The sequence below is a fragment of the Dipodomys merriami genome, unplaced genomic scaffold (genome assembly GCF_024711535.1).
Source record: "Dipodomys merriami isolate MVZ:Mamm:240054 unplaced genomic scaffold, mDipMer1.0.p SCAF_3, whole genome shotgun sequence".
NCBI classification, from domain to species: domain Eukaryota; kingdom Metazoa; phylum Chordata; class Mammalia; order Rodentia; family Heteromyidae; genus Dipodomys; species Dipodomys merriami.
In genome coordinates, this window is record NW_027204492.1 from 82,575,660 (window position 1) to 82,589,825 (window position 14,166).

The window sequence follows — 14,166 nt, forward strand, 5'->3', positions numbered from 1 at the left end:
CTGTTTGATTGCGAATTGGCACCGTGGTAGTTGCTGTGCTATTTAGCACTAAGCGTAGTTTTATGTAACATTCTCTGTCACACATTATCCTAGAAATGTATGCTCCTTTGCTGGCTATTTTTTAGGGTTTCGGTGCTAGCACAATCATAGACTTGTGTGTATCCATATGTATGTTCTATTTCTCTCCAGGTTGAGAATGAGCTGGAGGACCTGATAGATGAGTTGCTTGAGAGGGATGGCGGATCTGGGAACAGTACAATTATAGGTGAGAGCCCCAGAACTGAGTATAGCCTCTTCCTTTGCCTCAGTCTCTCTTGGGAGGATCCTTTTTCTCATCATTTGCTTGCTCAGCTCTGCCTAAGGGCTCATAGCCAACCTAGATTTCTGCTTGTCTTGATGTTGATGGTCTTATAAGATGAGAAATTCACAAGCTATTTACAGGCCTCTGGCATGTCTGAAGTGTTGCCTGTTGGGGGGTGGAGGGGGTGGTTATCAGTATAGATTATATCAGGCATATTAAAAGGGTATTTTATTCATGGAGGCCTAGAGGATGTAGGCTGAAAAGTGTTTTCCTTTCAGTTCTTCAATGAAGTCCAGGGGTTTCTGCCTCTGTGTCTCAGTAGCATAAGTGAGATCATTCCCTGAGGGTGGCCCCTTTTAAATCTTGAGAGGGAAAGTGGCAAAAGTTCCCTACTGTTACCTGATTTTGAGGGCGTATGCGTTGTTTTTATTTTACTGATTAAGCAAATCAAAGAACAAATGCAAATGGACATATATTCTTAAAGCTTACAAAGCTTTTTCACAGTCAGTATCCTCTGTGGTTTCACAATTAGTGGGATTGAAAAGACACATGTGATCATTCCATTTTACAGATGAGAAAACTGAGACTCAGACAGGTAAAGTGACTGGCCAAGCTTACCTAGCTAGTTGACAGCAAAGAATCCAGGTCTTCTCCCTCATCAAAAAAAAAAAAAAAAAAAAAAAACCAAAAAAAAAAAAACAAACAAGCAAACAAAAATAACCAAAAAGACAGAAAACAAAACGGCTATCTGTTAGGTGAACATAGCTACCTAGATGCGCCCAATCTGGAAAGGGAAGTCCTCTGTTGTTCAGTGAAGGCTCTGCTCTGTAACCTTCAGTGAGCAGAAGTGGAGAGGATGAATCACAAGAGGACGTGCTGATGGATGAAGCTCCTTCCAACCTCAGCCAAGCTTCCACCTTGCAGGCCAACCGAGAAGGTGAGAGCGCTGAGGCCAGAAAGGCCTCCCTTCTTGCCCTGCACGTCTGACAGACACTACACTAGGGTTTTCCTGGAGGCAGCTGCCCACATGTGCAAAATAAGGAAGCATCTGTCTGCATGCGCTGACATAGACCATCCTCAGCCAGTTTTTTCAAATAACATGCTTGCCCAAAGTTTGTCACTTCTTACTTGGTTCGCTTTCTTCTCACCCACCTGCTCTCATCGCTCCAGATTCCCTCTTAACAACAGGATGTAGTTAGTAGCAAAGTAGGGCTGTAAAGGCAAGGGGGAACCAGTAGACTTGGCCAAGTCCTAGACCATGGCTCCTCAAGCACCACCCTGTATACAGCCTCCACATTCCGCCACGCTGCTCTCAGCTTGTTGATACATGATTGCCACTCACAGGAAATCAAGGCTGGCTCACTAAGTCTGTTAAGTGCCTAAGATCTGATTCTTCGTCTCAGAGTCAGATATCCCATTGCCTTCATACTCAGTCTGCCAGCCTGCACAGTAGCCTGTTTTCTAGCTACTCAGTATAGTCCTCCAATGTGCTCCCTTTGTTTTAGATTCCATGAATATCCTGGACCCTGAGGATGAGGAGGAGCACACTCAGGAAGAGGACAGCAGTGGCAGTAACGAGGATGAGGATGATAGTCAGGATGAAGAGGAGGAGGAGGAGGAAGATGAGGAAGATGATCAGGTGAGGGGGGACTGTGTTTGGGTTGGCTCAGGTGACACAGAGCTGCAGAAAAGCAACAGTCTGGGTTGCTAGCTAGCCTCAGCACCTCCCTCCCTCATGTGAACATATGGCCATGACAACCAGGCTTCAGAAATCCCTTACCTCCAGCAATTCTCCATCTCCTATTTTCCCTTAAGGAGGATGATGAAGGTGAAGAGGGAGATGAAGACGATGACGACGATGGCTCTGAGATGGAATTGGATGAGGATTACCCAGATATGAACGCTTCTCCCTTGGTCCGATTTGAGCGCTTTGACCGGGAGGATGATCTCATCATTGAGTTTGACAACATGTTCTCCAGTGCTAGTAAGAATAAAAGGGCTCAGCTGGGTTTTATCTCTTGATTCTTATACCCTTCTCTAGGGTAAGCCAAGCAGTGAAGCAAACCAATTACACATCCAGTTATAGACAGCACTTCTTTTTCCTATGCTGACTTTTAGGGCAAGGGCTTTCTGAGTCCATCTCTCTCAATAGCATATCCTGACACAGAGGAATAACAGGCAGATGATTTAGAGCCTGGACAACTTGATGATTTTCTTGATTGAAAAAGAGCACGTCCGACTGCATCTACACCCAAGCGCATGCTACAGTGACAGGGCAAACAAAAATTCATTTTCAGTCACAATGGATCTTGAGGGTTTGGATGACACCTTTGTGCTGGGCATTGGGGAGTGGATTTGAATAAATTCACTCCATTCATCAAGGATGCGTCTTTTCAAGGAAGAGAGTCACTCTTCCCTCCTTCCCCATCAACATCAGATTTCCCGTCTAGCCTCAAGTTAGAAGAGTCAAGTTCATAGACTCAAGTTATCTTCATAGGACAAGTCTTCATAGAACATTAATGCTATAGCAGAAAGCACTAAACTGTTCTGGTCTATTGTCTTGGCCAATAATCTCTCTTACCTCTGAGCCTCAGTTTATCACCTGTAAATGAAAAAAATGTGAAACAAAAAAATAGGTTGGATTAGAAACTTCTCAAAATACCTTCTATGATTCTCTGCATTTTTTTTTTGTGGTTTTTAATCAGTTGCTTAACCGTTGAGCCTCTGTCCTTTCAGCCAATTGGACATATATCTGAGGTGTGCCTACATTGTCCTAGGTATTGCGATTAAAGCAATAAAGAATGATGCAGTCCTTGTCCCTCCTAGGAGTTTATGGTCTATTATGAATTATAAATAAAGGGCTACCTAACACAGTGTATTGAAGTCAGGCTTCACAGAGAAAGTGATATCTTAGGCCAAAACCCAAAGATCAGGTGAGGAAAGGGACATGAGTTTCCAAGATGCGTCTGAGGGGCATAGAAGTATCACTGTGGCTGTAGTGTGGAGAACTGACTGGGAGAAGGTACCATCTAGGAGCTTGTTGCAGTATCTAAGTAAGATGATGGCATAAGCTATGGTAGTGTCAGTAGATTAGGTGTGGGAATGAGGGAGAAAGGACAAAGCTCAGGTTTCCGTGTGAGGAAGTAAGGCCCAGGAGACATGGTTCTGATGAAAAACCATGGATGAAAATTCTCTTGGGCTCTAACCTCTTTGCATATTGTCCTTGCAGCAGACATTCCTCCATCCCCAGGAAATATCCCTACTACCCACCCACTGATGGTACGCCATGCAGACCATAGTTCCCTGACACTGGGCAGTGGCTCTTCCACAACTCGTCTCACCCAAGGCATTGGTCGAAGCCAGAGGACCCTAAGACAGCTAACAGCTAATACAGGCCACACCATTCATGTTCACTACCCTGGAAATCGCCAGCCCAACCCTCCACTTATACTTCAGAGGTGAGTTACAAAGAACTCTTAGACACATTGGAACTCGTGTCATTCTCATCTTCACTGAGATTCATCATTGACTTGTTTGCATGGAGAAATAGTCCCTTAATGCTACTATCAAACCAATAAGGTCTGTGTTCCATTTCTCTAGATTATATGTGCAGCCTGTGAGAGAAAATCAAACTTCATGTTATTTTCTTTTACTTAGAATCCTATGTAGCCAGGTGTGATAGCTCGTGTCTACTTCTCAGCACTTGAGGATATCTCCAGTTTGAGACCAGCCTGGATATGCTATCTCAAAAAAAGTCCTATCCATAATTCAGCAATTTTGAAGCATCTCACATGCCAAATACTTAATAGCTGATAAAATCGTGATAAGGTCCTTGCTAGAGTTTAATGTGTAATGTGTGTGTGTGTGTGTGTGGTATTAAAGTATGAAATCAGGGCCTTATGCTTGTTGGACTGACCCTACCACTTGAGCCACACTTCCATCCTAGAGTTTAATGTTGGTGTGTGTGTGTGTGTGTGTGTGTGTGTGTGTGTGTGTGTGTGTGTGTGTGTGTGTGTGTGTGTGTGTGTGTGTGTGTGTGTGTGTGTGTGTGTGTGTGTGTGTGTGTGTGTGTGTGTGTGTGTGTGTGTGTGTGTGTGTCACACTTCCATCCTAGAGTTTAATGTTGTTGTGTGTGTGTGTGTGTGTGTGTGTGTGTGTGTGTGTGTTATTAGAGTATGAAATCAGGGCCTTGTGCTTGTTGGACTGACCCTACCACTTGAGCCACACTTCCATCCTAGAGTTTAATGTTGATGTGTGTGTGTGTGTGTGTGTGTGTGTTATTAGAGTATGAAATCAGGGCCTTGTGCTTGTTGGACTGACCCTACCACTTGAGCCACACTTCCATCCCTGTCAGTCATGGGGTTTAAACTCAGGGCCTGGGCACTGTCCCTTAGCTCTTTTACTCAAGGCTGGTGCTGTACCACCTTAAGCTACAGTGCCACTTCTTGTTTTCCGGTAGCTAATTGGAGATAAGCGTCTTATGAGCTTTCCTGCCTGGGCTAGCATTGAGCCATGATCATCAGATCTCAGTCTCCTGAGTAGCTAGGATTACAGATGTGAGCTACCAACTACTGGCTATCCCTGCTTTCTTTTTTTTGAGGGGGGGTCATGGGGCTTGAACTCTGTTGCCTGGTGACTGTCCCTCAGCTCTTCAGCTCAAGGCTAGCGCTCTACCTTTTGAACCACAGTGCCACTTCTGATTTTCCAGTGAATGGTTCATTGGAGATAAGAGTCTCACGGACTTTCCTGTGCAGGCTGACTTTTTTTTATTTATTACTTTTTTTTTTTCCTTTTTTTAGATGGTCGTGTGGCTTGAACTCTGGGCTTGGGCGCTGTCCTGCACTCTTCAGCTCAAGGCGAGTGCTCTACCACTTGAGCCACCGCACCACTTCTGATTTTCTAGTGGTTTATTGGAGATAAGAGTGTCACGGACTTTCCTGCCCGGGCTGGCTTTGAACTGCAATCCTCAGATCTCAGCCTCCTGAGTAGCTAGGATTACAGACATGAGCCACCAGCACCCGGCTGCCTTTTTTTTTTGGTCGGTTGTGGGGCTTGAACTCTGGGCCTGGATGCTGTCCCTCAGCTCTTTAGCTCAAGGCTAGCACTCTACCATTTGAGCCATAGTGCCACTTCCAGCTTTTTCTGCTAAGGAATCAAATCCAGGGCCTCATGCATGCAAGGCAAACACTCTACCACTGAGCCACCTTCCCAGCCCCACAGGCTGGCTTTGAACCGTGATCCCGATCTCAGCCTCCTGAGTAGCTAGAATTACTGGCTTGAGCCACCAGCACCAGGCTATCCCTGCTTTTTATTGGTTATTTTAAAGATAGACTCTAGCAGACATTTCTTTTTTTTTTCTTTTTTTTTTTCTTACATTCTCATGTAATTTGAAAATCTTATCACTGCCTCTTGAACATTAGTTGTAGTATAAGTGCTAATACCGTGGCTATCGGAGATATAATAATGGGTTTGTTTGTTTGTTTTGGTTGTGGGGCTTGAACTCTTGGCCTGGGCTCTGTCCCTGCCCTCTTAGATCAAGGCCAGCGCTCTACCACTTGAGCCACAGTACCACTTCCTCTTGGCAGACATTTCTATCTCTTCTAACTTCAGCTACCATCCGCCAGATCTCAGCCTCTTAAGTCACTAAGATAGGCAGGAGCCATCCACGCTTTGCTTATGAAAAACAATTTTTTTTAAGTAAAAGAAATTGCCTGATGCCAGTGGCTCATACCCATAATCCTAGCTACTCAGGAAACTGAGTTTTGAGGATCCTAGTTCAAAGCCACCCTGGGCAAGAAAGTCTGTGAGACTCTTTAATTAACCACCAAAAAAGCAGGAAGTAGAGCTGTGGCCCAAGTGGTAGAGCACTAGCCTTGAGCAAAATAATCTCAGGGACAGTGTTCAGGCTCAGAATTCAAGTCCCAAGACTAGTGCCAAAAAAAGTGAAAGAATGTAAATACTGTGAAGGGAATACAACAGAGACATTATATCCTAACATAGTATCTGACATGTGGAAGCCTATTGTTGGGTGTCACTGTATGCCAGGAACTATAAAATAATTTGCAACATCAACCTGAATCAGAAAGATTACTAAGGCATGTATGCGATTATCTTGAAATCTATAATCAAATTATGAATTTAGTGGAGGATTCAGATGGAGTACATTAATAGGTTTCTGTATACTTAAAAGTGACAGTGATATCCCATCATTACCCTACAGGTTGCTTGGTCCCTCAGCTGCTGCTGACATCCTTCAGCTGAGCAGCAGCCTTCCCCTGCAAAGCCGGGGTCGGGCCCGCCTCTTAGTGGGCAATGATGATGTCCACATCATAGCCCGGTCTGATGATGAACTGCTGGATGACTTTTTCCATGACCAGAGCACAGCTACTAGCCAAGCAGGCAAGTTTGTGTGGTAAAGGGGAGATTTCTTTTGTGTGTAAAGTTTTCTGCCTTCTTTTTCCCTACTGAGGAAAACAGTTTACAGTAGTCAGTAGTGGCTAGCCATAGGCAACAGAAGCTTTGTTTCTAAGTATCTGTTATTTGCCAAACCTGTAATAGACCTTAGATTCTGCTAGGAAACTATTGTAATTTTTTACATCAGTGAACAAGGCCAAATATTTCACTTTTGTTTCCCTACAGGAACCCTTTCTAGCATTCCCACAGCCTTGACCCGCTGGACAGAGGAATGTAAAGTTCTTGATGCAGAGAGCATGCACGACTGTGTTTCAGGTGTGTGACAGCTTGGTTATTAGGGCAGGAGTAGAGACTTCCAGGGACTGAGATGAATACATTGATAGAATTGTTTCCCTTGGTTCTCTGTGGACTACTTTGACCAAACCTCTCAACTTCCTTCTCTGATCTTTGTCTCTTTGATAACAGTGGTTAAAGTACCCATTGTCAATCACTTGGAATTCCTGCGAGATGAGGAACTAGAAGAGAGGCGAGAGAAGCGGAGGAAACAACTGGCTGAGGAAGAAACGAAAATCACTGATAAAGGAAAAGAAGATAAAGAGAACAGGGATCAGAGTGCCCAGGTGATTCCCAAGGGCTGGGAGGATTCATTTTTAGCTGTATCTGTTCGTAATTCTCCCTTTTTTAAAAAATCATACACAGGTTACTAAGTCACAGTGTAGAACTTTGACTTTGCAACTGGGAAATTGTTTTTTCCAAATTCACCATTTGCTCACGTTTTTTGTATCGCTCATGGGGCTTGAACTCAGAGCTAGAGCGCTGTCCATGAGTGTTTTGCTCAAGGCTGACATTTGAACCACAACTCTACTTTTTGGCTATTTATTGGAGCTGAGTCTTATGGATTTTATCTAGAATTTCCTGCCCAAGCTGTTTCAAACTGAGATCCTCAGATCTCAGCCTCTTGAATATCTAGGAATATAGGCATGAGGCACCGGTGCCTGGCACTCACATGGTTTTTAGGAGAAAAGTTAGAACCAGAAAATTATTTCTCCAGTGTCTTTCCAGAGAAGGCTCAAGTCGGTACCAGAACTGTTCCTCACACGACAGCTAGGCATAAAGAGATTCTGACTCAGCTTATACTTTTAGTTGGTCCATTTCATTGTTCAGTGGATTTCCAATGAGCCTTACCAGAATGATCACAGTCAATCATTTGAATTAACCTGGTCTAGGTCTCAGGTAAGATAAAAATCTTACTGTGAAACAGATACCATTGTGCTAAGGTTCACCTTTATGAGTTTTCTAATGTTCATTTATTTTATAAAGAAGCTTCCCACTTTTTTAAAGAATACATAAGATTTTTGCCAGTGGGTCACATCTCTAGCTACTTAGGAGGCTGAGATCTGAGGGTGGTAGTTCAAAGCCAGCCTGGGCTTCAAAGATTACTATCTCCAATTAACCACCAAAAAGTTAGAAGTAGAGCTGTGGCTCAGGTAGTAAAGCATTAATCTTGAGCAAAAAAAAGCTAAGGGACTGTGCCCAAGCCCTGAGTTCAAGTTCAAGCATACACACACATATTAAAGGTTCAGTAGTATAGCATGTGTGGAACACACACAAAGGCCTTGGGTTTGATCTCCAACAGTACAAAGTATTAAGTTACTGAGTTTTGTTACAATAATTGCTTAATGTATAGATACCTTTATAAATTTAGTGACTAATAAACAGTAACATTGTTTTAAGCATGTGAAGAAGGATTGAAATCATCTGACTAGTAATGACTTGAGAGTGAGACTATAAGTTATAAAAGCATTTGCCTAGCAAGGTATGAGTTCCTGCCTTTTATTCCTAGTATGACCAACTAGACAAAATATGCCCAAGGATGGAAAGTATAGAGTAGTCCCAGCTGAGCTCTAATGTGATTTTTTTTAATCCTTTCATTGTTCATTTGGTCGTCCTTGGTCCCCTGACCATTGTTTTAAGTAGTTTTAGAAGCTAGACCTTTACTTTTCCACTGAACTGTGTCCCTGTCTCCCCCCAAGCCATTCTTGAACATTATATGCATAAAGAAATAAAATGAATATTTGCATAGTGGAAATGAGAGCTTACTTTAAGTCAAGTGTACAAAGCACCTTCCATCAGATCACTGGGTTGGATGGTGACTCATAGTTGACTTCTTTTTTTTTTTTTTTTTTCCTTTTTTTTTTTTTTATTGTGAAAATATTGTACAGAGCAGTTACAATTACATGGGCAAGATAGTGAGTACATTTCTTATCAAGCTCATAGTTGACTTCTATCTCATGTGTTTGCAAAAGTCCCAGATTGATCTTCCTTTCTCTTTGCAGTGTACCATATCTAAGTCAAATGTCTCCACAGAACAGAATCTCTCAGGTAACTCTTCTTCCCTTTACCCCTTTTTGCTAATTGACCAATGGATTCTTCCTCTTGACCCTTCCACATAGCTGGCCTATCTGGGCTGAAGATAGACCCTGGTGCTCTGTGGGATGAGGTAGTAGATTGTATAGTTTTAGGGTCATACCCCATCTTGGAGATAACTATACAGTCTACTGTCTTTCCTACAGTGGTACACTTCCCTCCAACTGAATGGCTGTCTTCTGGTTTCTGTGTTGATGGTACTGTGTTTATTTTAACATTAATAGTGAGGTCATACGTCTTGTTATTTCCTCTGAAACTGACTATGGATATCCTACCTGATGGCAGTGGTTCCCACATGCCAGTCCTCAATGGAAATTATTATGGGGGTGGTTAATATGGTTTTTACCACTGAATTTGTTCCATTCAAAGGGATGGTTTTTTGGTTGTTTTTTTGTTTTGTTTTGTTTTTTAGAGATTACATTCTTCCTAGTTCTTTGGTATCAAAATTTTGTTAATAAATTATGTTGATTTTTTTTTTACATGTCTAAACTAAGAGTTGGTAACACCTACTTTAGTGTCTATTTTTTGTTCTTTTTTCATCTAAATCTTTTTTTTTCTTTTTTTCTTTTAATTTTATTTGTGAACATACTGTACAGAGGAGTTACAATTACATGGGCAGGATAATGTGTACATTTCTTAGCAAGCATTGCAGCCTCCTCCTTTGTTTACCCTTCACATCCCTTCCCAGCCTCCCCCCTCCCCCCCAATCCCAATCCTTCTCCTTCCCCCCCCTTCCCCCCTCCCCCCCCCCCACACCGACGTTGTAAAGCTCGTTTTGGACATGACAACTTGTACTTCTCATTGTTGCAACAGGTCCACCTGTATCCTTAAACAACTGGTTTTTCCCCATCTCCTCCTCAAGTTATACTGACATCAAATATAGTGAAAGCAGGGGTTATACTGTGGGGGAGGGACATACAAAGCAACAAAGAGATAATCTTATAAATGCGTTAGAAACACATGCATGAAAGAAAAAAACATTAAAATACACATCTAAGGGTTCATTTTCCTGACATCACATCTGACCTTTTCTGCTTGACTCATACATATACTAGATATTACAAATGAGGGAAACCATGGGACCTATCATCTAAATCTTATTGGTCCTTGGAATCTAAAAGACTAAAAACACTGGACAGTATGCTTTGGGGGATGGTAGCTTTTGAGCTAAATGGTATGACTATGTTTTTTCTTGCTTCTAATCTTAACATTGGTCAATAGCTGTTTTCCTGATTCTAACAACTGGCTAATAGGGCATCATATGTTTCCCCACCCCTATTTTCGTGGAACTTTCCTCCATATACCTTCTATACTCTTTGGCACTTGGATTTGAAAATGATTGTATCTTTTAAAAGTTTATCTTTAATGCCAGGCACCGCTGGCTCAAGCCTATAATCCTAGCTTCTCAGGAGGCTGAGATCTGAGGATTGCAGTTCAGAGCGAGCCTGAGCAGAGAATCATCTGCAGTGAATCACTCAAAAACCAGAAGTGGTGCTGTGGCTTAAAGTGGTAGAGTGCTATCCTTGAGCAAAAATGCTCTGGGACAGTGCCCAGGCCCTGAGTTCAAGCCCCATGACCAACCAAAAAAATATTCAAATAGTTGTATAATGGAGTTGCAATTTAACAAAGCAGTTTATGAGTCATTTTTTCAGACCATGAAAAGAGGGCAGGTATTCTCAGCCCTAACCTAATAAAAGGTATCAGAAAGGGTCTGCTACTAGGGTCTGCCTACTGCTCTTACTGAGAATTCTGCTCATGCCAGGGTGAGGTAGTAAGTTGTATTGTTGTGGGGTAGGGATTTTAGGCCCCAATAAGAAGATAACTATACAACTTACTACTTTCCTTGGTATGTTGCATATTCACACTTAAGTGTTGTGCTTGAATTGTTGAATCTGTCAGACAAAAATTGTAGACTTTCCTTAAGTAATCAGGGATGGAAGAAAAGAAGGTGAAAGGGGAAAGACAATAGTTAGAGTGAGGCAGATAATCAGTATAAAACCAGCTTGCCCTTTGTTGATTGGAACATGTAATTATTTTACCTTTGGGCATAAACCCAACACTTAGTTATTGATTGTATGAGTATTCAGTAATAGAACATGAATATATAGAAGGGTATGGAAAGTGTATTTTAAGGATCCAGGCCCCAGTGGTTCATGCCAGTAATACCTGGCTACTTAGGAGACTGGGATCTAGAGGATCTGCTCACACTAGGCAGAAAAGTTCACTAGACTCCAGCTTCAGAATACCAGCAAAAAGCAGGGCTGGAGACAGGGGCTGGGAAGGTGGCTCAGTGGTAAGAATGCTTGCTTTGCATGCATGAGGCCCTGGGTTCAATTTCTCAGCACCACATAAGCATTAAAAGCCGGAACTGTGGTTGAGGATCAAGTGGTAGAGCACTAGCCTTGAGGTAAAGAGCTGAGGGACAGTGCTCAGACCCAGAGTTCAGGCGCACAACCGACAAAAAAAAAAAAAAAAAAAGCCAATCTAGCAAGCACAAGGTCCTGAATTCAGACCTCAGTACCACAAAAAAAAATTGTTTTGAAGGAAATTCTGATGATTTTCTTGTTCCTAGGAGATAAGGAATTGGAAAAGTAGAAAATTTTAATTTAGTTTCATAGATTTTTTTTTTGCCTCACCCTATCTATGTAGCCTGAACTCTTCCCCTTTCACCTAGGACACAAAAGCTTTAATAATTAGGATCTGTGGATCATCTGGTCTGGATGTTCCAGACCAGCCAAGAGCTGTTTCTTGGAGCACTTGGTCTACAACCAAGTGCTTCTACAAAGCATTTGGTTGCTTGCTTGTCTTACCACAAGGGCTGATTTGAATGATTTCCCTGGTCCTTGGCCGTTAACCTCCATTATCATTTTTTCCGAGAAAGATGGGACTCCTATGCCTGACAGCTACCCAACAACTCCCTCTTCAACCGACGCAGCTACATCTGATCGCAAAGAGGCCCTTGGCATTCTGCAACCCTCACAGCAGCAACCAGCACTTATACCCCCACCAGCCTTAGGAGACATTCCTCAAGAGCTGCAGTCTCCAGGTGGAGAAGGAGAGAGCTCTACACAGCTATTGATGCCTGTAGAGTCCGATGACTTGGGTGCTGCAAGAGCAAGTGGAGAAGCAGAAACAACTCAGATGGAGTTATCTCCTGCTCCCACTATAAGTAAGTAGAATTTGCTCTTTGGAAGGGGATGAAACTAGAGGGAAGAAGGGATATCTTTTAGATTCACTCCTTAAATAAGTAGAGGTTTGCACATCAGCTTCCTTGGCAGAAGTTGAGGTTTCTTCTCTGTGTTCTCAACTGATTATTGTTAAGTGTCTGTGACACTGATAAAGACACCTACAGGTTATTGAAGCAAGTGCTTGGTTCATAAATGCTCACTTTATGATTTTGACCACTTTGGTCAAAATTATCTCCATGTATAATTAGTCTTTATTTTAAATTTTTTTGCCAGTCCTTGGGCCTGAACACTGGGACTGGGTGCTGTCCCTTAGCTCCATTTTGCTCAAGGCTAGCACTCGACTACTTGAGTCACAGCACCAGCACCACTGCTGGCTTTTTCTGTGGAAATAAGAGTCTCACAGATTTTCCTGCCTGGGCTGGCTTCAAACTGTGATCCTTAGATCTCATCCTCCTGAGTAGCTAGGATTTACACACGTGAGCTGCTGGTGACCAGCTTCCACAAATAATTTAAAATTCAGAAGTGAAATAATTAGCCCAGAGTCTCTGGACATCTACAATGATGGAACCAGATTATCATCCCTGACTCTCTTCTAGCACTTGTGCAAATGACAGACAAGTGCTCCCAACACATACAGCTTTCCAATCCTCTGAAAGACACCATCTCATGTACTTTTTTTACATTAGCTTGAAAATAGGATCTTGACATTCTTCCCAGCACAGTATTCTAACAGGGTACTTAAAACACATTTCCTATCTGCACTCTATCTCATGCTTCCTGTGTTGTGTTGCTATAGTGAGGTTAAAGTGTCAGCTTTATTTTTTTCCTTCAGGAAATCTTTTTTTGTTTCTTTGGGGGGGTAGGGGGTCGTGGGGCCTGAACTCTGAGACTGGGCGCTGTCCCTCAGCTCTTCAGCTCAAGCTAGTGCTCTACCACTTGAGCCACAGCGCCACTTCTGGCTTTTTTTCTTCTTGCTTATGTGGTGCTGAGGAATCGAACACAGGGCCTCATGCATTCAAGGCAAGCGCTCCACCACTGAGCCACCTTCCCAACCCTCTTTTTTGTTTTTAAGTCAATTTTTTTTTGCCAGTCCTGGGCTTGAGTAATCTGGTCACTGTCCCTGAGCCTCTTTGTACTCAAGCCTAGCACTCTACCACTTGAGGTTACAGTACCTCTTCCAGCTTTTTCTGAGTAGTTTTTTGGAGATAAGAGTCACAGATTTTCCTGCCCAGGCTGGCTTCCAACTGTGATCCTCAAATCTCATCCTCCTGAATAAGTAGGATTACAGGCATGAGCCACTGGCATCCCGCTTTTCAATAAATTTTTATTTAATCGTTTTCATATGCTGTGATTTCTTCAAGGAACCCTTTTATTTAGATAACTGAAACTGAAAGCACTCTTGAATCTGAAGGAAATCTTTTTTTGGGGGGGGAGGGGGTCCGGTCCTGGGGCCTGAACTCTGGGCCTGGGCACTGTCCCTCAGCTCTTCAGCTCAAGGCTAGTGCTCTACCACTTGAGCCACAGCGCCACTTCCGGCTTTTTTTCTTTTTGCTTATGTGGTGCTGAGGAATTGAACCCAGGGCCTCATGCATTCAAGGCAAGTACTCTACCACTGAGCCACCTTCCCAGGCCCCTCCTTTTTTTTTGGCAGTCATGGGGCTTGAACTCTGGGCCTGGGCACTGTCCCTCAGCTCTTCGGCTTCAGGCAAGCGCTCTACCACTTGAGCCACAGCGCCACTTCCAGCTTTTTCTGTGTATGTGGTGCTGAGGAATCGAACCCAGGGCCTCATGCATGCAAGGCAAGCGCTCTACCACTGAGCCACCTTCCCAGCCCCT

The 14,166-nt window shown here is 43.1% G+C and overlaps 1 protein-coding gene across 16 annotated transcripts in view; it reads left to right on the top strand.

Annotated features, from left to right (window-relative positions):
• Huwe1 (HECT, UBA and WWE domain containing E3 ubiquitin protein ligase 1) overlaps positions 1-14,166 on the top strand; it is a 172,728-nt gene that overhangs the window by 137,823 nt on the left and 20,739 nt on the right. For 14 of the 16 annotated variants that reach the window (XM_070040419.1, XM_070040423.1, XM_070040420.1 and 11 more), the window contains 10 exons: positions 190-265; positions 1,140-1,238; positions 1,807-1,940; positions 2,117-2,285; positions 3,531-3,759; positions 6,522-6,700; positions 6,941-7,030; positions 7,181-7,335; positions 9,052-9,097; positions 12,024-12,311. In XM_070040419.1, coding sequence (XP_069896520.1) covers positions 190-265; positions 1,140-1,238; positions 1,807-1,940; positions 2,117-2,285; positions 3,531-3,759; positions 6,522-6,700; positions 6,941-7,030; positions 7,181-7,335; positions 9,052-9,097; positions 12,024-12,311 — 1,465 coding nt within the window. The remainder of the gene's footprint in view (positions 1-189; positions 266-1,139; positions 1,239-1,806; positions 1,941-2,116; positions 2,286-3,530; positions 3,760-6,521; positions 6,701-6,940; positions 7,031-7,180; positions 7,336-9,051; positions 9,098-12,023; positions 12,312-14,166) is intronic. The other 2 variants (XM_070040429.1, XM_070040431.1) reach the window with 2 other exon arrangements.